The sequence below is a fragment of the Lissotriton helveticus genome, chromosome 4_1 (genome assembly GCF_964261635.1).
Source record: "Lissotriton helveticus chromosome 4_1, aLisHel1.1, whole genome shotgun sequence".
Lineage (NCBI taxonomy): Eukaryota > Metazoa > Chordata > Amphibia > Caudata > Salamandridae > Lissotriton > Lissotriton helveticus.
This window is the reverse complement of record NC_136063.1, coordinates 1,063,268,669-1,063,291,579: the sequence shown is the minus strand read 5'-3', so window position 1 is coordinate 1,063,291,579 and position 22,911 is coordinate 1,063,268,669. Positions and strand designations below refer to the sequence as shown.

Below are 22,911 nucleotides of genomic sequence, written 5' to 3'. Positions count from 1 at the left end.
TGAGAATGCAGTTAAATATCTGCTCTCTGGTGCTATGTTTTGACAAAAGAATCCATTAGAGATGTCTAAGGTTGTTTTGTATTTTTTGCGCACTATGTTATTCATTAGTGCAGCACTGTGTGAGTTTTGCACTGCAAAAGTTTTGCAACATGTGTTAAGGTGTCGGTAATCCAAAACTAGACGATATGAATTGTCTGGTTTGGAGACCGGAAACAAAGGATTGTTCATTTGTGAGGTGCAAGTTTCAATCACCCCCTGGTATTCTAGCTGATCTAGTATTTCATTTACCTGTTTTTTAGCTTCTTGCTTAATTGGGTACTGCCTTTGTGCAGTAGGTTGTGATTTTAACTGGATTTTGTGAGGAGGAGAATCCTCATCCCATCCTACATGATTTTTATATAAAGCAGGTGCTAGAGCCACTGCCCACTTTCTAGCAAGTGTGTATTTTTTATGGATTGGAATTTGATTTGAGAAGGCAGGCATAATTACTTCTTCGCCATGAGGGCACTCCCTGACAAACTCTGGTGGCCAGTCTTTTTCAGCTAGAAGGATGTCATAACCCTTGGAGAGGTTATCCCAAAATAGTCCCCTTATTTTCCTAGTCTTATCTCCCTCTATTCGTAATGTTATCTCGTATATCTTGTGAGGTTTGCTAACCCTGGTGTCTGCAGTTTCCACTTGAAGATATTCATTCGTGTCCACTGTCTCCAGATGATTCATAAGGACTTTGCGAGCTATGCTCACTTCTGCTGCGCTGTCTAGCATTGTCTGAGCCCACTCTCCGTTTTTCAGTTGTCCTCAGTATTCTCGGCATTGTTAACTACCTTGATACTGGCTACCTTCTTTTTTGGAAATTGTAATTTCTTTTTTAGTTGAGCAGGTTCCTTGTCTTTGGACTTGGCGTGCTCTTCTCTTTGTTCTGATCGTCCTCTTCTTTCCGATTTCTGCGAGGAAGTCTGAAAAGATTGAGAGGGACGCGTATCAATGTCTTGATATCTAACAGGCTTTTTTATATTATCCCTATTTCTAAGGTTATATCTTTTCCCAGAGGGGTCACTCTGGGGTGACCTGTGTCTTTGGTTCGGAGATTTCTCTCTTCGCCTAGGAGACCTTCCTCTGGACTGGAATTTCTTTTCTTTAGGATTGGATTGTTTGTTTCCATCCCAGTTCTTTTTTGGTGAATTATTATTAAAAAATATTTTTTCTGGACTTACAGTCAGTTGCGGTTTTACTGGTATTCCACCTAAACTATCTCTACCTAGTTCCTCATAGGATTTTTCTATGATTCTGGCAATTTCAGCTGGTTGGTCTGCTATATCTGTCTCTTTTAACCTCTGGCGGATCGCCACGTTGGCTGATTCACCTTTTATGTTGGCTAATAATATAGCCGAGACCTGCTTGAAGTCTTTCAGTAATTTCATACCAAGAGTTAAAGCGGGTTCTGGACCGTATTCGTCTTGAATTTGTTTTAGCACATCTGGTATCACCGAAATGGATGGAACACCGTGCGTTTTTGTGTAGATGGAAGCAAAGACTGTACCCCAAGTGTCACAGTCCTCCACGTGTGGTGCGATTCCCATTGGGAGACAGATAGTCAGAATCCTGTGTTTTTCTAGCGGGGTGGTGTCAGGAAACACCGCCTCTATTTGGGTAATTTTCTGTGCCAACCAGAATGGTATTTGTTCCCGTTTAGCCGGTACTTTACCTAGGCAGGATTGGATGTTCTGTGGTGTAATTTTATTTGTGTTCCCCTGGTGAGGGGTCAGCTGTGGGAGTTTAATCGCTGGCTGAATTGTTGAAGTCCGCATCACATACTGAACTAATTGTCTATGAATTTTTATTAATTGTTTTAGCTGTGTTAACAGCTCTGCTGCAGACATCCCATTGATGTCTGGATGTGGTGTGTATCCGGCTAGGACCGGCCACGTTGCTCCTGGTCTACCTAAAGGACCGAGCCTGGTGATGTGATTATTATGTTTTAGGGCGCCATCAAATAAGAGCAAATGCTCTTGGAATTTGAGTGGTACTTCCACCTCCTCGAAAGGAGTGTACTCATTAGGAGGTTCCTCTATTTTGTAATAGTGGAAGTACTTTGTTACAGCATTTTCTGCTGGAAAATGTATCCATGAATAATATACCTCTGTCTGCCGATATTCGTGTGCCTCAATTACGAATATGACTGTGCCACCTCTAGGTGTCAGTCCATTTTCTATAAGTTTTAAGGTTATAGATTTTCTTTTAATGACCGGGATGAGTATTATATCCGGGTCTGCATTTTGTAGTGCAGTATCAGCTTCTGCTATGTCAGCTGCTAATCTAACTGCCTCTCTTTCTTCTTCATTGTCTGACATTTTACTGTCCTGAAGGGTATTTCTTTTGTTTGCAGATCAGGTTTCTTATGGAAACAAAGATTAGATGCACAATATTTTGGAACTGTTTATCCTTCAACGTTGACTTTACCAAGAACCATACATAGGAGTTCCCTCCTGCGAGGTCTGGCGGATATAACCTTTCACCCACTCCAGACGTCTTTGGAGTATTTGGGAAAAGGGGTCTGAGTGAGAAAGCACGACTGAGTTACTGAGTTACTCTAAATGTCTTACGTTAGTTTTATCGCCCTTTCCAAACGCGTTGGGCGCCATGTAGTGTAGCTCCTATCTTCCCAATAGGCTCTGCGCATTGGAATAATACCTACAGCAGTAAAGGCCTAGGCCAGACGTTAACTAGGTCTACTACTGTCGATACTAGACTTAAAGTTTTGGGTTTGCCAGCGTAGCTCAGAGTTCACTAGAAACTTTCTCGAATGTTCAAGGAGGAATTAACTTCCCTGATTAGACAAGAAGGGATTTAGTTTCTGACAACCATAGAACATGACAACTTTGCTCTCCCCTAATCAAGAGTCAATCTCGAGAGTCGTGTGAACAAAAGGCAAATTATTTTACTCAGTCAGTACGTGCATTCTTAGTCTCATCAGAATGTAGAGAAAAGGAAGAGACGGGCGTGTTCAATAAAAAGGTGTTATTTATTGATCAGTCTCTTTTCTCATACAAGAGACATGGATCGATATTATTGCAATACTTATAGTTAAGTAAAGTGCATACATTAAAAGCAATAGTATAAAATAATACTGTAAAAACATTGATATGGTTTCTAAGCCATAAGATGTTTTAAAATGAATAAAATATATTATATACACATATACATTTGACTAAACGTACTCAACTGGTGTTTCTAGATACGCCTACCCCGTGTACCTGACCTAAGTCTAATACGTGGGCGGGAATAGATAGTTACAGTTTAAGTTAAGTTTGTTTTTGCCAAGTGAATAACTAAAGAATTCTCTGTGAGGGGTTATTCAGTTCTGTACCTGGAATTTAGGATGAATGAGGAATGGTATCTCTCTCTCTGGTCTCGATATTCCAGGTGGCCTGCGAGGGCTGCCCAGAAACGCCAGTGCTGGATTCTCGGCAGGAGAAAGCAGCGCGTCTCTCAGCGCGTCAGAAAGGCGGGGCTGCTGCCAGCGGGGTCTGCTCTGCTCTTCGCTTCGGCAAGTATGGCTGCTCCGTCTCGTCACCACGCGTGTGTTTGCATATGGCAAGATCGGTAATATTTATACCTTTAAGGTGCCGAGATTGACGTAAGGATGGACATAGATACGTCAATAAAGATGTCATACGACTTGCTCGTTAGCACATTCTTTTACTAAAGTTCTCGGTGAAATCAAAACAATGGCCGCAGGGTTTTGCCCAGGTTGTCATAGGTTTGATTTGTTATGAGAACTCCGTATGCCTTATCAGGGGCTGGAGGAATATCGCTTGTCTAATTAGATCGCAAGTGTTATGACCTAATCAGATAACACGTTCCTGTGCCGTAGTGTGACTGCGTCAGATAACGGTATCTGCATCATAGGGGTTTTCTGCCTCATGGGCTGACTGCTAGTTAACTTGTTGGTTTGTTTAACTAGAATAGGGTCAGGAATAGGGGGATCGATTCAGAACCTATAGGAATACATGACACTATATTTATCTCTATCATCAAGTTTCCCTTCTGCAAAGCTTGCGTAGAAACTACGGATAGTACAGTCCCCCCCTAGCCTTATTTTCTCCAGTATTTCAATTTTGCCAAACCCCGCCGGTCCTCCCCGCTTAGTGCATAAAAAGCTTCTCACTTGCAGGTATTTGAAAAAGTCCCGCCTATCTAAACCATATTTATTTGCCAAATCTGAAAACTGCACGAGGCCCTCAGAGTCCATCACATCCCCAATCTGGACCTTCCCCTTCTCAACCCACCCTGCCATTGTCCTATCTGGAAAGGATCTGTTTTTATACATCCAGGTGTACCAATTAAATCTCCCCAAGACAAATTTCGTTAAAAAAGCATTCCAGATTTTAATTGCTGCACCTACTGTCTTAAACCTCGTCCTCCTGTAATATCCGAAGTCAGTACAATTTAAAAAGCAGTTTTCCGCCTCAACCCCTAAAACCGTGGTATAGACTTTGGTGGAATTACTAGTGATTCTTTGATCGAGACCAGCGCCCCCAATCAACCCCTGCATATATTGTATGGCAGCTGCCCAATAATATAGTCTAAAATCTGGTGCACCCCGCCCACCCCTCTCTCTCGGGAGGGAGACGAACCTATAGGCCCTCCACGTTTTACCCTGCGCCCAGATGAATCTATTAAGAATTATCTCCAATGCATGGAACCATCTTCCTTCAAAAAATAAAGGAATCGACCTAAAAAAATACAAAAATGTAGGCAATATCAACATCTTTATAACGTTAGTACAGCCCACTAGGGATAGATGCAAGTTATTCATTCTTTCCAAATCTGTCTTCACCCTGTTCATTAAGGGAGCCATATTATTCTGTACCACGGTATCTAGATCTGCTGAGATTACCACACCCAAATATACAGCCGAACCAACCACCCTTTGATCATTACAACCTACATACCTATTGCCTACTATCTGGGTCTTGGTTCTATTCAAACTTTACCCCGAGGCCTGCCCAAACCGCTGCGCCTCGGCTTCCACTTCTCTGATAGCCACAGATGGGTTAGGAGTCAAAATGGCCACGTCGTCCGCGTAAGCCAACGTCTTAACCTCGCACCCGTTTAATCTCATTGGCGGAATCTCGGGGTTGCCTTCCAACCTTCGCAAGAGAGGGTCCAAATATAGCGCAAACAGAAGGGGGGATGATGGACAGCCTTGCCTGGTCCCCCTACAGATCTTAACTGCTGCTGAATACCCCCTGTTGACTCTGATCCTTGCCGTTGGATCTTTATATAAAGTCTGTACAGCTTTTATATAGCCCTCTCCTATGCCGCTCCATCTCAAAGTTTGCCACAGGTAGTCCCAGGAGTCCCTATCGAACGCCTTCTCAGCGTCTAGAAAAAGCACTGCCCGTGTTGTGAGGGGCTTACCAAACACTCTATAATCCCAGCTAGCCTCATAGCCAACATTTTGGAATACATTTTGGCGTCGGCGTTCATTAGTGAGATTGGCCTATATGAGCCAGGTGCAGTTGACGGTTTCCCTTTTTTTAAAATCACAATAATGTCCGCTCCCCCCATGAATCCGGTATCGACTTCCCCTTTTGCGACTGCAGCATAACATTAAACATATCTATAATAATCACACCTTGGAACACTTTGTAGAACTCCACCGGTATCTGGTCCGGGCCCGCTGCTTTACCAGACGGGAGACTACTCAAAGCTGACATGAATTCCTCAAGGTGGAGTGAGGAGTCTAACCCCTCCTTTTTTTCCTCTGTTATAGGCGGCGGAAGGATATCCCTTAGGTAGCTCTCTATCTCCACTAGTCCTCCTACGTTACCGCTAGCATATAAGTCCGTATAGAATTGCCTGAAGACTTCCCTCACTGAGTCTGCTTCGGAGACAGAGATACCCTGCCCGTCCATTATTTCCTTAATATCTGATGACGCTAGTCTCTGCCTGGTTCGTATGGCTAATATATGGCCCACCCTCTCGCTTAACTCATATGCGGCTTCCTTTTTAATCAGATAGTTCTCTGCTGCCTTCTTGGCGATATTTTCTGTGGCTTCTGCCCTGAGAGCCACAATTTTAAGCAGGTGCTGGTCTAGAGGGAGATGCTGCTGTATAGCTAATGATAGTTCATCCTCTTCTTTAAGAAGATTTTTACATAGTTCCTCTATCCTGGCTTTTTCCCTTTTTTGTCTAAACAATACAAAACTCAATGTCTCGCCCCTGACCCCCGCCTTAAAAGCATCCCATACCACGCTGTTTCTCTATTAATATCCCAATAGCTCTTGATCCACCCCTCCATATATTTTTGATATGCCTCGTCCTTCTATAGTGCTCTTTCGAATGTTCATTGTGTGTCCCTTCTTTGCGTCTGACCTAATCTAACAGTTAAAATTAATGGACTATGGTCAGAGATAACTCGGGGTTGCCTTTCGATTTGTGCACCAGTCATCAGGGAGTTGGTGATCAAAAAATAGTCCAACCTAACCATGACTTTATGGGGAGCTGGAAAAAAGGTATTTCCATCCATATACAGGTGTATCTTGACCCATGGATCATCCAGGGAGTTATGTAACATCCTATCTGAGATTGCCATATGTGTCCTCTTCTTCCTACCTGTATACTGTCCACCTGGCTGTAAAAAGGTGCTACTAGGGTCATGTATATTAAAGTCACCACAGCATACAATTGGCTCTGGCCACTGCGCCAGCTCTGCATCCAGATATTGGAAGACCTCGGGGTCATCCTCCGTTGACCCATAGATTGTGGCCAGTGTTAACTTCTCTCCTTTGAAACCTATCTCCAGTAACACCCATCTACCCCATTGGTCTTCTTTCTTCCTTGTCACCACCACATCCCTACTTCTCCCTAATACTGCTACCCCCTAGTTCTTGATCCCTGTTTAGAGTTTGCCAGAACTGTAAACCCCAGGTGCTCCAGCAGGTATCCCTTTGAGGCCTCTATGTGTGTTTTCTGCAGGCAGACCAAATCCAACCGGAGTGTTCTAAGTAATGCGGCCACCCTAAGCCTTTTATTCATATCATTAAGCCCATAGATGTTAATTGTAGCAATCCTACAAGTCATTAAAACACAACAAAAGTCTTGCCCAAAATAGAAAACCGTTCATAAAACATCGACTGATACTGGTGCTGATACCCAATTGCAAAAAAGAAAAAAAACATGCCATACTGTATGTACTGTGCTGACTGTGCGCTACTCAGTCCTGCTCTGTGCTGCCCCATACAACATGTGCCATTTCCTTGTAGCCGTTTTACTCCCCCCTTACTCCATTTACCCCCCTTGCCCACCCTGACACTTCCCACCCGGACTACCCCCCCTCCCCTTTACTGACAAATAGGTCAAAAATGACCTATGTGTGGCTGCTTTAGATTGTGGATGTCGCTCCCCTCTCCCTCCTACCATCCTGCTGCCCTGTGCTCCCCATAAACCTTATGTCCTGTGTCCCCAACCCTCCTCTAAACCCAAGACCCCAGCCCTGTTTCAAAACATTACGTGAACACCCTCTGTTTTAACATTTTCCAAACATCCTTGCTGGCAAATTAATTAATTAATTCTAAGCCACTTAACCCCCCTACTGGGATTTGAGCTCCTCCAGAAATTGCTGGGCTTTAATCTCAGACAGGAACATCCTCACTTTCCCCCTTGCAACTACCTTCAACCTCACCGGAAATAGGAGGTATGCCTCTGAACTCAAGGACTGAAATGGCGTTATTAGTTGTCTAAGCCTCCACCTTCTTTCTACCGTGACATGGCAGAAATCGGGCCTAGCAAAGAAGGTGGCGCCCTCAAATGTCCGCCTACTATCCGGTCTTGCCTTGTCCATTATCTCTTGTCTGAGGAGGTAGTTCCTTACATTTATCAGAATTGCCCTGGGCAGACCTGCCTGACCCCCTCCCCCTGCTCCTTCTTTAGCGTAAATGGGAATCTATGAGCTCGTTGCACCTCCTTCTCCCACTGCCACTCAGAGTCAGGGAAAGCCCCCCTCAATAGTTTCACCACAAATTGCATGATGTCCTGGCCCTCTGTCCCTTCTGCCACACCCAAAAGACGGATGTTATTACACCTCTGGTGATTTTCAAAATCTTCCAGTTTCCACTCCAAGTCCTCTGTCAGCTTCTCTTGTGTTGCTTTAAACGCCTGCCAAGCTCCAACATCGTCCTCCAGTTTCTCTGTTCTCTCCTCTACCTCTGTGACTCTGTTGGCAATCTCATCATAAAGTTTATTAACTTTCCTCAGTGTGTTATGGATTTTTTTTGTGGCTTGTCTTGCCCTGTGACTTTCCGTCCTTGCCTCCCCCTGCATCTGCTTAAGTGTACTGAATAGCAAGTCATAGGGGGCCTGAGGGGGAGCAGGATCAGGAGGGGCTTTTCCAGATAGCCCCAAAGAGTTATTGTCGTCCTGATAAGTCTGTGAGGTGGCAGAGTAGTCCCATACCAGCTTTTTCACAGCATCTGCAGGGGACCCAGACCCCGAGCCATGTCTCCTTTGTCTAGGCCATCTCTTCTTTTGCATGCTTTCTTTACCCGAGGTACTGGACCCAAAGACTGACCCCTCCTCCGAACTAACTTCTTTAGTTTGGGTTGAGTCTGTGTCTTCGTTAAGGGAGAAGAAGCATTCCCCTTCTATTGAGCCACCATCGCCTCTTTCAAGCGCCTCACACGCCGTACCAGTTGAGAATTCACCTTTCTTTGCCAGGCTGACACTACTGCCCCAGGTGCTCCTAGCCTGCCGTGGTGGTTTCAACTCAGCCTCAACCAGCATGAGGGCCTCCAACATATCTGCACTCCCTGCCGTGGTATTCTCTGCTCCCACTCCACTCTCTATGCATTTTACTATCCCCGCAGCAGTGGTTCTTTCACCGGAGTTTGGTTCTGCCGTTTCAATCTCCTTGCTCGAAGCCGCGCTGCTGCCGGAGCCGCAATCAGAGCCAGAGACAGAGCGTTGCCTAGCAACCGTGATCTCCACGCCCGGAGCGTCTGCAGCATCCTCGAGGACGTTTCTTCTCTGAACTGGCTTTCCCTCGGATTGTGCAGCGGGTTTTGGAGTGAAAACTTCGGCTAAGGTGGGTTGCCTTAAACCAGCCTCCTTATTCTTTATCTTCTCACCCGCTTTCCACTGTTTCTGTTTCTCGGCAGAGACGGTCCGATCCTCCATAGGTCTGTCCTGCTCAGCCCGCGCATTTGCTTTCCCTCGCGTCTTCGTTTTTTTCCCCTTAACAACAGGGACTGTAGTTTTGCAGATTGCTCCAAGTGCTCGCTGCGGCAGCCCAGTCGCATCAATGACAGCCTCCTTAATCGTACTGTCCGTGCTAGATCTTACTGCAGCAGGGTCCGTCTGCACTTTCGCCTTCTCTTGCCTCACGGGCCGGGGGGGCATCTTCACCGGTTGCTGCTTCATCTCCCGAAGTCCGATGACCCAGCTGGCAAATTTTCCTTTTAACCAGGCCAAGCCTAGCCTGAGCGGTAGCTGTTTCCTCGTAGACTTACACGCTGTTAAGCCTGCCTGAACCCAGTATATTAAGGCCATCGGGGGGAGCACAGCATCTTTCTCAGAAGTCCATCAGTGAGTGTATAGAAGGGAGAGAGGCTCGGTGCGACTGCTCACCACAACCTTACGGCGGCCATCTTGCCCCGAAAAGTCATCTTCTTTTAATAATATTTAAAATACTTTTTTTGAGTAGTTCTATCACGGTAGATTTTATTTTTTCCCCCTTTTTATTAATAATTAAATTAACCTTTATGAATGCCACTAATGTTTACCCAAACAAACTTAGAAGTGGCTACAAGACCCGAGACAATATAGGAGGGGAGTCAGTTATTTTTTCCGAAGTGCAGACTTACTTAAAGGAAGGAAGATCGGCAACTTTGGAGTCTGCTTGCATGCCCTTTCTAAATTTATCATGCAGCTTGCAGAGTAATAGTATTGCGGAGTGAGAATATTTGATGTGAATGTATGTGCGGAGTGAAAGTATTCGGTATGAATGCCTTTGCGGAGTAAAAGTATGCGTGATATTTGAATTCGGAATAAAAAAATTGTACTAAAGGTTGTTTACCGATGAGATTCTGTCTTTTTCTTAAAAAACGGCCGAAGAATTACATAAAGAGCAGCATTTTCTAAGCTTTTCCAAAATTGCTTCAGAAATAGATTTCCACTGGATGCAAGAACATTTGTGATTGAATTTTGGTGCATTATGTTGTAAAGTCCTTCATAATAGCATTCCTCTGATGCTTCAGATACAGGGTTTTTGCCTCCTCCTTTTGGTTTGGATTCAAGACTTTCATCAGCCCTGAGGGATGCAAGTGAGACTCTAACTGTAGACCTTTTTAGGAAACAACAGTATTTGTGTTCTTTCACAGAGAAATACCCAGGAAAATATTTGACTTAAGAAATCCTACCAGGTAAGGAAGCACTAATTGTATAGGAGTCAGAAATAAGTTATACTTTTTTAATAAAAAAATCATGGCATCTGGGAGCTTGGAATTACAAGACATACAGGAAGGCTATATACCTTCTGGCACATTATACACATGCTTTGTTGCAGGTTACATCACCTGCAGGGCACTTAAAAACCCCTTGAATAAATTATTGCCTGATAGCGTGGATGCAAAATGATGTAGAAGGGTCTGGGAAATGTCGATGCTGTGGCTTACTTTGTGGTGTCTTCTGTTATTCTGAGGAGACACTCGTGGATGCATACAACAGGTATTTTCTCAGCTGTACCAACCCAATTTTTTTCACATACCTTTTGAAGGACTACATCTAGTTTGAGAAAAGGCAAAAGCTTAAGCAATGGTGGTCAACAGCAAGTGCGCTAGGACTGTCTTCCCCATCTAGGAAGTTTAGCACATATCACACATTTCTGGGGTATGCACACCATTTGGTAGAAAACAGCAATAACTTTAGGTTCCTCAGCAGTTGTTGAGCAAGCAAAAAGTTGTGGTACTGAAAAAGGCTTGCACGGGTCCTTCACCAACCTGAACCCCTTCAGCCAGAAAACCACTCTTCGACTTACTGGGGTTTTATTATCTTGCTACTGTAGAATCCAAGTGGCTGTTTTATTGCCGAAATGACTGAAGATTACTTTGGATCAGTGGCTGCAACAGTTGATAAAACAAGGTTACAGTCTACTATTTCTAGAGTGACCTTCACCCATATGTTCTAATCCTTCATCTGTCTCTCCACACAAATGTCTTTGTTGCTTGAAGTCCAGAAGTTGGCTCCGCGCTGTTCAAGGTCCTGGTCCTGTGGGAGGTCGAGGGTCCAGTCACGGAGCCATCAACATCGTTCGTCGGGATCGAAGTCTTTGACCTCGGGGTCAGGTAAGACAAAGCATCACAAGAAGTCGAAGAAGCTTCATTGCTGACTGACTTCCCCTCACCCGTCGCATGACTCGGCTGAGGGTGCGTGTGGTGCCTCCACCGTGGCTCTGGCGGAGCCTACGGTGTCGCCGTCGGCCTAATCGCTCTTCCCTGGTCTGTTGGCGATTCCAGTCCAGCCGCAGGAATTTCTGGCAGCCATGGCCCGCCTCTTTGTTCTGTCGGGCCCCGCCGCCGCGGCCCGACTGGGTGTCCTCGCCCTTTACTGTTGGCAGCCCCAGCATCGCTGTTGGCTTCGACCCCGGCGCCGCAGGGCCCCCAAGGATCCAGGCCTGGATCCCGGTCGACGCCGGTTGACCTCGTGACTCCTCCACCGACCCCACCGTCCCCACTCCCGACGCCGCCCGTGCCCCCGGACGACGTCGTCCCTGGTTGCAGCCCAGACGTGGACACGGCACTAGAACGGTGTCGCTCGATTCCGATTCCAACGCCTTTCTACCCCTATGTCCACCAGCCTCCGTATTTTCGGCCTGTTCCACAGCCTTCGGAGGAAGGAGAGGACTGGGAGGGGTCTGAGGACCCTCTCACTGCACAGTGCGAGTTTGACACGGACTGGGTTGAGGGTTTGGGGGATGTCAGAAGTCTCAACACCTCTCCTGACCTTGGCATGCTAATTCCTCCTACCATGGCTACAGAGGAGGGTGCGAGTTATGCAGGGGTGTTGCGTAGGGCGACCGAGGCCCTCAACCTCAAACTCCCTACAGTGGCCGTCAGGACTAAACTCCTGACAAAAGTGCTTCAGCCGGCAGCTACCTCTGCAGAGCCACTGCTGCCTTTTAATGAGGCACTTTCTGACCTTCTTTTGGGCACCTGGTCCAGGCCTAACACAGGGGCTCCTGTGGATAGGAACGTGGACAGACGCCATCACCCGGCCCCTGCGACCCCCTTTCCCTCTCCCAACATCCCACCCCAGGGAGCTTGGTTGTCCAAGCCTCTACGTCCCAAAGCACCTTCCCTACCGCACCTCTGGATAGGGAATCCAAGAGACTGGAACAATTTGGGAAGAAGATTTTTTCTTCTGCCAGTTCAGGGCTGCGGTTTGTGAACACCGCTTGCCTCTTGGGCCTTATTCCACTCTGTGTGGGATACAGTGGCGTAGGTGATGCCTCAGTGTCCGGAGGAGGCCCGGGCAGTGCTCTCCAAAGCTATTGCTGAAGGGAGAGATGAAGCAAAGTTCACAATACGATGTGGCCTTGACACGCCAACTCACTGGCAGGGCGATTTCCACGACAGTGGCGCTCCGCCGCCACGCCTGGCTGAGGACTTCTGGCTTCTCGGGGGATGTCCAGAACACTCTCATGGACATGCCCTTTGATTGCATTTGCCTTTTGGGCAACAAGGCAGTTATTGCGTTGGAGCGCTTTAAGGACTCACGAGCTACGGTCAAGTCCTTGGGCCTTTCAGCCACCCGGCCTCCTCCGCCTTCTGCTTTTAGCTCCTTTTGTGACCACATAAAGGGCACCCCAACACATTTGCTTCGGAGCCACAGGCCGCAGCAGCAACAGTCTCATCGCAGCCGCGGGTGTGGGACCCGCAGAGGCGGGTAACGGGGCCAGAGAGCGGGTCAGTCCACCTCCACCCCGGCCACCACTGCCGCCAAACCTTCCTAGTTCGGTTTTTCAGGCCCATCAAATGCCAGTGGACGGAAGGATTTGCCATCACCTCCCCCACTGGTGCACCATCACTATGGACAGGTGGGTTTTACAAATAGTCTGAAGGGGCTACTCCCTCCCCTTCAAGACTACCCCTCCAGCCATGCCACCCCAATACCACGGTATGGCGGGGGATCACTTGGCATTTCCCAAACAGGAAGTTGTGGCCCTCTCGGCCAAGGGGGTAATCGAGCACATTCCTGCGCCAGAAGTAGGTTGTGGTTGTTATTCCCACTACTTTCTGGTGCCCAAGAAGGACAAGGGCCTGCGTCCTATCTTAGACCTCCAGAACGTCAATCGCTTCCTCCGGAAAGAGAAGTTCAAGATGCTAACTCTGGCTCAGGTCCTGTCTGCCCTCGACCCTGGAAACTAGATGGTAGAGTTGGATTTGCAGGATGCATATTTCCATGATCCCGTCCTGCCAGCCCACCGGCGTTACCTCTGGTTTACGGTAGGCCAGGAGCACTTTCAGTTTACCATGCTCCCTTGTGGATTTACCAGCGCCCCTCGGGTGTTCAGGAAAGTAATGGCGGTGGTCACACCTTATCTGCGCGGATATGGGGTTCCAGTCTTCCCTCATCTGGACGACTAGCTGCTGAAGGCGGGATCACTCCAGGCAGTCGTGTCCCATCTCCTGTCTACGGCCAACCTCCTGCATTTGCTGGGGTTCTCCATCAAGGTGCCGAAGTCGCACCTGATTCCCTCTCAGAAGCTCCTCTTCATGGGAGCGGTTCTGGATACGACGCTCCTTCGGGTCTATCCTCCCGAACAGCGGGTCCAGGATATTCAGGCTCTGATTCTGATCTTTCAGCCTCTATCCTGGGTTTTGGTCATGCTGACCCCGAAGCTGCTGGGCCTCATGGCCTCCTGCATCCTGCTGGTCGATCATGCTAGGTGGCATATGCGGGCTCTGCAGTGGGACCTGAAGTTCCAGTGGGCGTGGCACCAAGGGACCCTGTCCAAGTGCGTCCAAATCTTGGAGGGCACTGCAAGACAGTTGCAGTGGTGGCTCACAAACTGGCACTGGGTGAATGGTAGTGGTGGCGGATGCGTTCCTCCTGGGATGGGGCAGTCACATGGGAGAGGGGGAGATCAGAGGCCTCTAGTCTCCGGTCGTTTCCCGGCTCCATATCAACCTTCTGGAGCTTTGGGCGATCCGACTTGCACTGAAGGCATTCCTCCCCTCTGTCTGGGGAAGAGTAGTGAAGGTGTTCACGGACAATACCATCGCCATGTGGTATTGCAACAAACAGGGCAGGGTGGAGTTGTGCACCTTATGTCAGGAGGCTCTGCGCCGCTGGACATGGTTGGATCATCAGGGCATTTCCCTGGTGGTTCAACACCTGGCAGGTTCACTGAACACCAGGGCGGATGAACTCAGCCGCAGGTGCATGATGGATCACGAATGGCGTCTCCACTCGGACGTGGAGCATGGTCTCTTTCAACAGTGGGAAGAGCCTTGGTTAGATTTATTCGCCACCAAAGAGGATGCGCAATGTCAGCAGTTCTGCATGTTTGAATTTCAAAGGCGGCACTTGCTAGGCGACACTTTTTGTTGCGAGTGGAGTCGCCGTCTGTTGTACGCCTTCCTGCCTATACCACGTCTATCCAGAGTGCTGAAGAAGATCAGGCGAGACCGGGCCCAAGTCATTCTTGTGGCTCCAGTCTGGGCTCAAAGAGTATGGTATCCCGAGCTACTACGTATGACAATCGATCCCTCGATTCGACTGCCTCTAAGGGAGGACCTTCTTTCGCAGCAGCAGGGGACGGTCCTCCACCCAAACCTGTCCAGTCTCCACCTCCTTGCGTGGAGATTGAGCAGCAGCAATTGATTCCTTTTGACTTGCCTCCTGAAGTTTGTGATGTTGTTCTGGCGGCCAGGCGGAACTCCACTAAGTAGGTATACGCCTGCAGGTGGAACAAATTTGTGGCATGGGGCACAGCAAAGGCTGTGGATCCTCTTTCTGCCCCTCTTTCGAAAGGTCTTCTGTACTTTCTTTCTTTGGCCCAGCAGGGCTCTGCTCTGGGCACTATCAAGGGCTACCTTTCTGCTATTTCGGCCTTTCGCAGGGTCCCTGATCAGCCCTCTCTTTTCAAGTCCCCTGTTGTAAATAGATCCCTCAAAGGCATTACTCACCATTTCCCTTCTATTCCTTTTGTGATGCCACAGTGGGACTTGAATCTGGTTCTTACATACTTGATGTGCGCCCCCTTTGAGCCGCTTCACAATTGTCCTCTACGTCTCTTAACTATAAAGACTGCTTTCCTGGTTGCCATCACCTCCGCTGGGCAAGTGAGTGAGCTCCAGGCTCTTTCTTGTAAACCTCTTTTCTATCTGTCCATCCGGACATGGTTGTGCTCCTAACCCATCCATCCTTTTTGCCAAAAGTTGTCATTGCTTATCACATCGAGCAAACCATCACTTTGCCCGCCTTCTTTCCGCCTCCGCATTCTTTGGTACCGAGTGTTTGTTTGTGACGGGACCGCGTGGCTGCAGATATTGAATGTTTGTATCCTCGCAAGTCTTTCTTTGATTGGATCGTTGACTGTATCATACATTCTATAAGTGGAATACAGCGTTGCAAGGGCCCACTGCCCATTGTTGGCCAGGCGGCAGTGGGATAGGTTCCTGCTAGCCGTGTGTGTGTTTTTTTCAAGAGAGCGCATACTCCATTCAGAAATACAGAATCCCCTGTCCTAATGAAGCCAAAAGGAACCTCCGGCTGACACGCGACGCGCCAGCGTCTACATTTACAAAGGAGTCCCACCATTTAGAGTTGCGAGAAAGAAATAAAGCGCCACTTTAATAATTTTTTAGGTGTCACCCCTCAAGCGCTATAGGGACTACCTTAAAGTGTATTACTCTGAATCAAGAGTGTACGCTCTGTTTGTTTTGTTCGCAGTAGGGGAACTAATTATTGATCCATTAGTTTTTGATATTTGTATATGTTTTATGTTGTATATGTTGTATATATTGTGGATATGTAATGTATCATATATATGAGTGTGATTTAAATGTTTGTGTAGAGACGTGTACATTGTATATATTTGATAACTTTATATGTAGTAGTTTGTTGTGACCTTATTGTGCCTTTTTCCTGTCACTTGAAACGTACACAAGTTAAAAGAGTAGAAATGAATTTGGTATAAATAAGAATTGGGAGAAGCAGGGCAACTAATTGTACTCTGGCTGAAAATAAATGTGTTTTAACAGATGTTTGTGGCACGATCACTGCAGTGTATTATCTAATGACTTGTAATGAAATCATTGTACTATCTAGTACAGTAATGTCATATTGAAATTGTTTGTACTGTTGAAGAAAACTCAATAAAAGCAATTTAAAAGAAGGTATTAAAATGGGAAAGAGTAAGTTTAAGTGCCCTAGATTGAGGTTATCAACTCTTGTATTTGATTTTCTTTGCCTGTACATCCGCAAGTTTTGACCTCTTTCTCAGAGGAAAGATTTAATATCTTAAGAGAGGGGAAAAGAGTTATATCCAGATCTCAAGACTCTGGTCTTCATGCTTGGCTCTGGAAAGCTTGACTTTTGATGGTTTTCACCTTCCTCTGGAGGTTTTTGGTAAAGTTAGCAGCCTTTCTTTCCTTTCTTTGAAGTTATTTGCAATAGGTGGTCCCTGTTCTCAGTTTTTGTGATGCAAGTTATTTGTATTATTTACAAATTTGCTCTCCACTTGCTTGAGAAGGGACTCTGTATTTAAGCTTCTTTTAGTAGTTAGATTTCCTAAAGAGTTGCAGAATAGATTTATCCAAAAGCCCTTTATAGCTGTGATTGAGATTTAAATTCTGTGTTGATGTACTTTATGACTTCTCCCCTACAGCAATTTCAGTCATGGGATGTTTTGTAGCGTTTTTGTACTTTTCATTGGCCAGGAGGATTAGCGAATTGCAGGCTCTGTCTGCTTCTTCAACCTTTACGGATTCAAACATATTATAAAATATTGCAGGTTTTTTTAGTAGCCCACTGAGAACCTGAGTTCTGGAGTGGTACCCAGTGGGGCATGTTTCGGTACCAGCACCACAGGGCTGGCCCTGGGACTGTTGTAAGGCTCAATCATGCCTAACACTAAAATCTTGGAGACCTCCTCCTTCATACTGACTCTCACCCTGTCTTACAACAAGTACATTTTGTTCTTCACAGGTGGGCTGTCTCCAGTGTCCACATCATGGACACACAGGTGTGTGGGTCCAGGGGTGAAGGAGAATAGTGAAGCAAACTGTTCCAGTAAATGGTAACAGTTGTTTGGCTGCTCTGGGGTCAGAGTAGAAGAGAGGTTGACCCCTTCCACTGACCCATCATTTTCCTGGAAAGATAAGAGACCAGGGAGAGGCTCGCTCTCCTCCTTCAATCCTTCATCTGTTATCAGGAGCATGCTCACTTTGGACCTTTCGAAGTGAGGTTTGAGGCGATTCAAATGGAGCACCCTTAAGAGGTTCCTCGGTATCTGGAGATCCACCAGGTAGGTGGACTCCCCCTTTCACTCTTTGGCACATCCAGTGATCCTGGAGAGCTCTGGGATCCACAGGCTCCATGACCCATACTTTCTGGCCAGGTTAATACTCCACCAGAGTGGCCTTCTGGTCGTACCAGAGCTTCATATCCTCTTGGTGGCCTTAAAGTTGTTTTTTGCCTTTTTCTAGAAGTGATGCTTCTGGTTGTGTAGGGCTAGCATGTAGCTGACCACAGTCTGGAAGGTTCCCTGGCAGCTTGCTCCCACACCTCCCTCACAAGGCTCAGAGGTCCCCTAACAGGGTAGCCATTGAGTAGTTTTAGGGGCTAAACCCTACTCCTTTCTGTGGAACTTCCTGTAGGCAGAGAGAAGGCATGGGGGGAGGACATCCCACTTAGGTCTCATGCAGACACATTATCATCCCTTTCAAGGTCTTGTTGAACCTCTCCAGAAGAATCTTGGTATGGAGGTGATGGGTATGGTAAATTTGTAGATTATCTCACACTCATCCCACATGGATTTCATGTCCTCTGTCATGAAGTTAGCGCCTCAGTCAGACACTACCTCTTTGGGGAACACCACACAGGTAAAAATCGTCATCAGAGCTCTGGCCACCATGGGTGCAGTCACAGACTTCAGAGGGGTGGCTTCTGGGTAGTAAGTGGCAAGGTCCCACCAACATTAGGGCAAACCTTTTACCTAAGGCTGTCTTGGGGTCCATGGGTCCAATGATGCCAACACCTTCAAAGGAAGTGCCAATGACCGATAATGGGGTCAAGGGAGCTTTGTGCAATTTCCCTGACTTCCCACTAGCCTGGCAGGGGGGCCAGGACCTACAGAATGCATCTGAGGCCATCCTCATCCAGGGCCAATTAAATTGGGCAACAAGCCTGGCAAATGTCTTATCTCACCCTAGATGTCTTGCCAGGGGTATATCATGAGCCAAAGCCAGTAGGACGGTCCTGTAACTCTGAAGTACCACCAGCACATAGACTGACCCAGAACCCGGAGCTATAGGCTCACTATATAGGTCATTCTATCATTATATCAGGTGATCCCTAGAGATGTCACCTGCAGCCTTACTTCGACTTGCTGCCTCAAGCCCTCCAAAAGTGGGGCACTCTTGCAGATTTCCTTCCTGATGGGCCCACCCTCAACTTAACAACCAGCAAGCTCAGCCAGGTCACCCCGGGTGGCAATGTTCTCCCCAGTTGGTTGGGAGGCCATATCCTCAGGTGTTCTGTCAACCTTGCCTGTGGGAAGTGCCGGGGCTGATTTCCCATGCCCCTCTCTTTCTTGGCAGCCGGTTGGGCCATTATTCTAGGCTCTAGAGGCCCTTGACGCCCTTCATGGGGTGCCAGGGACTGTTCAGTCATACAAACCCACTTAGGCAATTCCTGCATCCCCTAGTGCGGCTTGAGCTGTACCTGCCTCCAGGCAGTGTGCTCCAGGACATTGGCTAACATAAATCAACAGACATGACAGGTCTCACAACTACTTTCAAGGAACCTGAGATGACATTCCCCCTTTTCACTCGAAGGGGGAGCCTGAGCTACCTGTAGATGGCTCTCACGATTGTCTGCGACTTTGACTTTGTGGAATGTTTTAGGGATGATCTGCTTTGAGGACACCAGCTGACTCTTCACAGTAGTCATACTGGCTCCAGGGTCTCTCAGAGACTCCACCTGGTGCCCATTGATAGTGACCCAGGCCTGTAATTGGAAGTACTGGCAGGCATATGGACTTTTGGCAAACACAAGGAGATGATTGATGGAGCGCTGAAACTTTTCAGACACTCACTCCCAGTCACAGATCTGGGTTGAAACCATCTTCATTATTTAGCTCACTCTGCCACTTCAGTCCAGACCCAGCTATATGCAAATCAGTCTTGACCCTGTGCCTCATGGGAACAGTCCAGCCCAAACTGCCAAGCCAGGTGTTTCCTGTACCGGAAACAAGCATCCTGGGACCGGTTTTTGGGTAACACTCTTCATCAGCCAGGCTAGCTTGAATCCAGTGGCATAGTGAGCAAGGGACCCACGTCTGGGCATACCCTGCCAACTTAGGGCGAACAGAGCGAACACAAGGAGATGATGGACAGTGCACTGAAACTTTTCAGACACTCACCCCCAGTCACAGATCTGGGTTGAATCCATCATCATTCTTTAGCTCACTTTGCCACCTCAGTTCAGGCCCAGCTATATGCAAATTATTCTTGACCCTGTGCCTCATGTGAACAGTCCAGCCCGAACTGCCAAGCTAGATCTTTCCTGAACCGGAAACAAGCATCCTGGGACCGGTTTGTTGGTAACACCCTTCATTAGCCAGGCTAGCTTGAATCCAGTGGCAAAGTGAGTAAGTGACCCAAGTCTGTTCATACACTGCCAACTTAGGGCGAACAAAGCAAACACAAGGAGATGATGGAAGGAGTGCTGAAACTTTTCAGACATTCCTCCCCCCCCCGTCGCAGATCTGGGTTGAATCCATCATCATTCCATTCTTTAGCTCACTTTGCCACCTCAGTTCAGGCCCAGCTATATGCAATTCAGTCTTGACCCTGTGCATCATGGGAACAGTATGCCAATTGTGGAGTGTACAAAGTACTGTCCAGTCAATTTAGGGGAGAGAGCACCAAGACTGGGGTCCTGGTTAGCAGGATACCAGTGTACTACAGTCTAAAGACTGACACCTGGCAAAAAGTGGGGATAACCATGTTAGAAAGATTCAAGTTTCTTACCCAGTCCTGGACATCTGACAGGCTGCAACATCGGCTTCATTGCACATGTTTGCGAAACACTACTGCCTGGACGGTCAGTTCCATATGGACGGGCGTTTCACCTTTTTGGTTCTGCAGGACTTTTAAGTCTTGATAATCTGTCCTTAGCCCACCACCTGGATGGTATGGTTTGGATATCTATTAAAAGGCAAGGAATGTGCAGCTAGAAGACTCTATCAGATGAACAAGTTGCTTACCTTCGGTAATGCATTTTCTGGTAGATCCAATATCTAGCAGCAGAATCCTTACAGACCCACCCATGCCTCCCCGCTCTGCAGCCTCATTTATAGGGCTACAGGTGCTCCCTGTGCAGGGCCCTAGTTATGGCATACAATAGTCAATTTACTTGATGGCTCGGCACTTCTGGCGTGGAAACAATGAAAGGGAACTAACGCTGCGCATCTGGATGGCACCTATATAGGTTACCGCGAAGTCACGACCTACGGCAACGACACTGGTGGGAGCACATGTAGCCGGATGAAGCCACCCAACAGCACGCAGGGTACTGCTTATACAAAAAGTTTCTGGATCCGGTCTGAAGCCTGAGAATTTCAAAGGTAAGGAATCTGCAGCTAGATATTGTCTCTACCAGATAATGTGTTACCGAAGGTAAGTAACTTGTTCTTTAATGCAATAGAATTTTAAGTGCTTGTGCTTTTCTTTTTCACATCCTTCTGCATGAGTGCATACATATATACATTTACACTATATGTGTAAGTATTTGTCGAGCACACTGTTAATCAACAGAGTGTCCTAGCGCTAACATCTATGTGTATGGATTCAGAACTTGTTGATTTTTTTTTCTCTTAGTTATCTGGTGGGTGTGAGCTGACTGTGGTTATCCATGATTTTACGGCATGCAGCAACAATGAATTAACCATCCGTCGTGGTCAGACTCTGGAAGTTCTTGAAAGGCCACCTGATAAGCCAGACTGGTGCCTAGTTCGAACCACAGATAGATCGCCAGCAGGAGAAGGAATGGTTCCCTGTAGCTCTCTCTGTATTGCTCACTCCAGAAGTAGCATGGAGATGGAAGGAATCTTTAACCACAAAGGTAAAAACTGTTTAAATTCTGTTTCTGATATGCTTTGTTAACGATGCCTTCATCAAAATGTCTGATACAGCAAGGTTTAATTTTCATGATGTTACATTCTAGTTCTTTTTTTAATAATATTATTTTTTTTAACAAATAATTTTCACTGTTTGTGTCCACCAAAATCAATGATCAATCAACTACAATGCAGGTTATTAGATAACAGCATAAACCACTCCTCTAAGGTTTTATGACTCAGGTCGACCTAGCCCCACTACCATGCTACCAGCTCATGCCAACAGAACCGTTCCCAAACCATTGACCTCCTTTCCGCAAGCTCTTCCCTCATTTATGGATATTGAAACTCTGCACCACAGAGCAGCCAAACTAACTCAGAGCATCCATAATTCCATTCTGGAACTAAAGAACATCCTTCACCTCACCGGACTCTCCTTCTCGAACTTCAAGCTCCAGCAGAACTCTACTTGCCTCCCCCTCTCACGAGCTCCTCCATCACCTGTTACCGCTATCCCTGAGACACATTCGCCCTAGCAAGCAGCCCTGCCACCTCTCGGAGGAGAAAATTCTAGCCCTCCTCCTTACCTACAAATCTGCCCCTGAAACCCCAAGTCCACTGGACTTAAGTGATAAACACGCTATCCATACGGCTTGCAATCAACCCTAACAGATCAGATACTCTCCGCAACAGAGGAGTTACTTATAACAACCTAGCCCAAGTACCCATTTCCGCCCCAACTCACGGCACACACCCCGTCCACCTCTGTCCGGCCTCTTAATTAACTGCCGCTCAGCAGTAAAGCATGATGCTGATGTCGCAGATCTCATCCTGATCCAAAAATCTGACTTAGCAATCCTGACCAAATCTTGGTTCAATGAATCCTCAACTCCCTGCCTAGACCTCTTAGTTCCGCCCGACTCGAATACCGCAAGGCTGGACAGGCAATCAAAAAAAAAAATGGGGAGATATTGTTTGCATCTACTGCTCTAACCTCCTCGTAACTGATCTTCTGGCAGATCCCACAGACTCTTGCGAATACCTTGCACTCTCCATATACAGAAACGCCATTCTACTGTGCAGACTGCACATCTTTCACCACCCCCCAGGCATGAATGACACCTTCACTGACCACCTCATGGAAATCATCACAGCCAAGGTTTCCTCCAATTCTAAAGACATTTTCCTTGGTGACTTCAATCTGTACTGGAACGACCTCAAGGACCCTCAGGTCTACACCATCAAAGACTTCCTGGCCGACCACTCCCTTACCCAAGCCTGAACACTTCCAACACACTCGAATGGCGCCACTCTAGATTGGATCATTACTAAGGAATCAGCGGTCAAGCTTATCTCTATAAACCCCTGCGACTGGTCTGATAACCATGATATTACCTTCCATTTACCTGGCACCCACAAGACAAGGGTACCGCAACCTGTGATTTCAAAACGTTGGGTTAGAGACACAAGGAACCTTGATCCCGGGAAACTTGCTGCACGCTGCGAGATTGACCTCCCCACCTTATATCACAATGGTCAACAACCTCATAGAACACTATACC

The 22,911-nt window shown here is 47.1% G+C and overlaps 1 protein-coding gene across 3 annotated transcripts in view; it reads left to right on the top strand.

The window, feature by feature from the left end:
• The window catches only part of TRIO (trio Rho guanine nucleotide exchange factor), a 4,034,553-nt gene that overhangs the window by 1,938,669 nt on the left and 2,072,973 nt on the right, over positions 1 to 22,911 (top strand). For all 3 annotated transcript variants that reach the window (XM_078687660.1, XM_078687659.1, XM_078687661.1), the window contains exon 34: positions 21,111 to 21,354. In XM_078687660.1, coding sequence (XP_078543786.1) covers positions 21,111 to 21,354 — 244 coding nt within the window. The remainder of the gene's footprint in view (positions 1 to 21,110; positions 21,355 to 22,911) is intronic.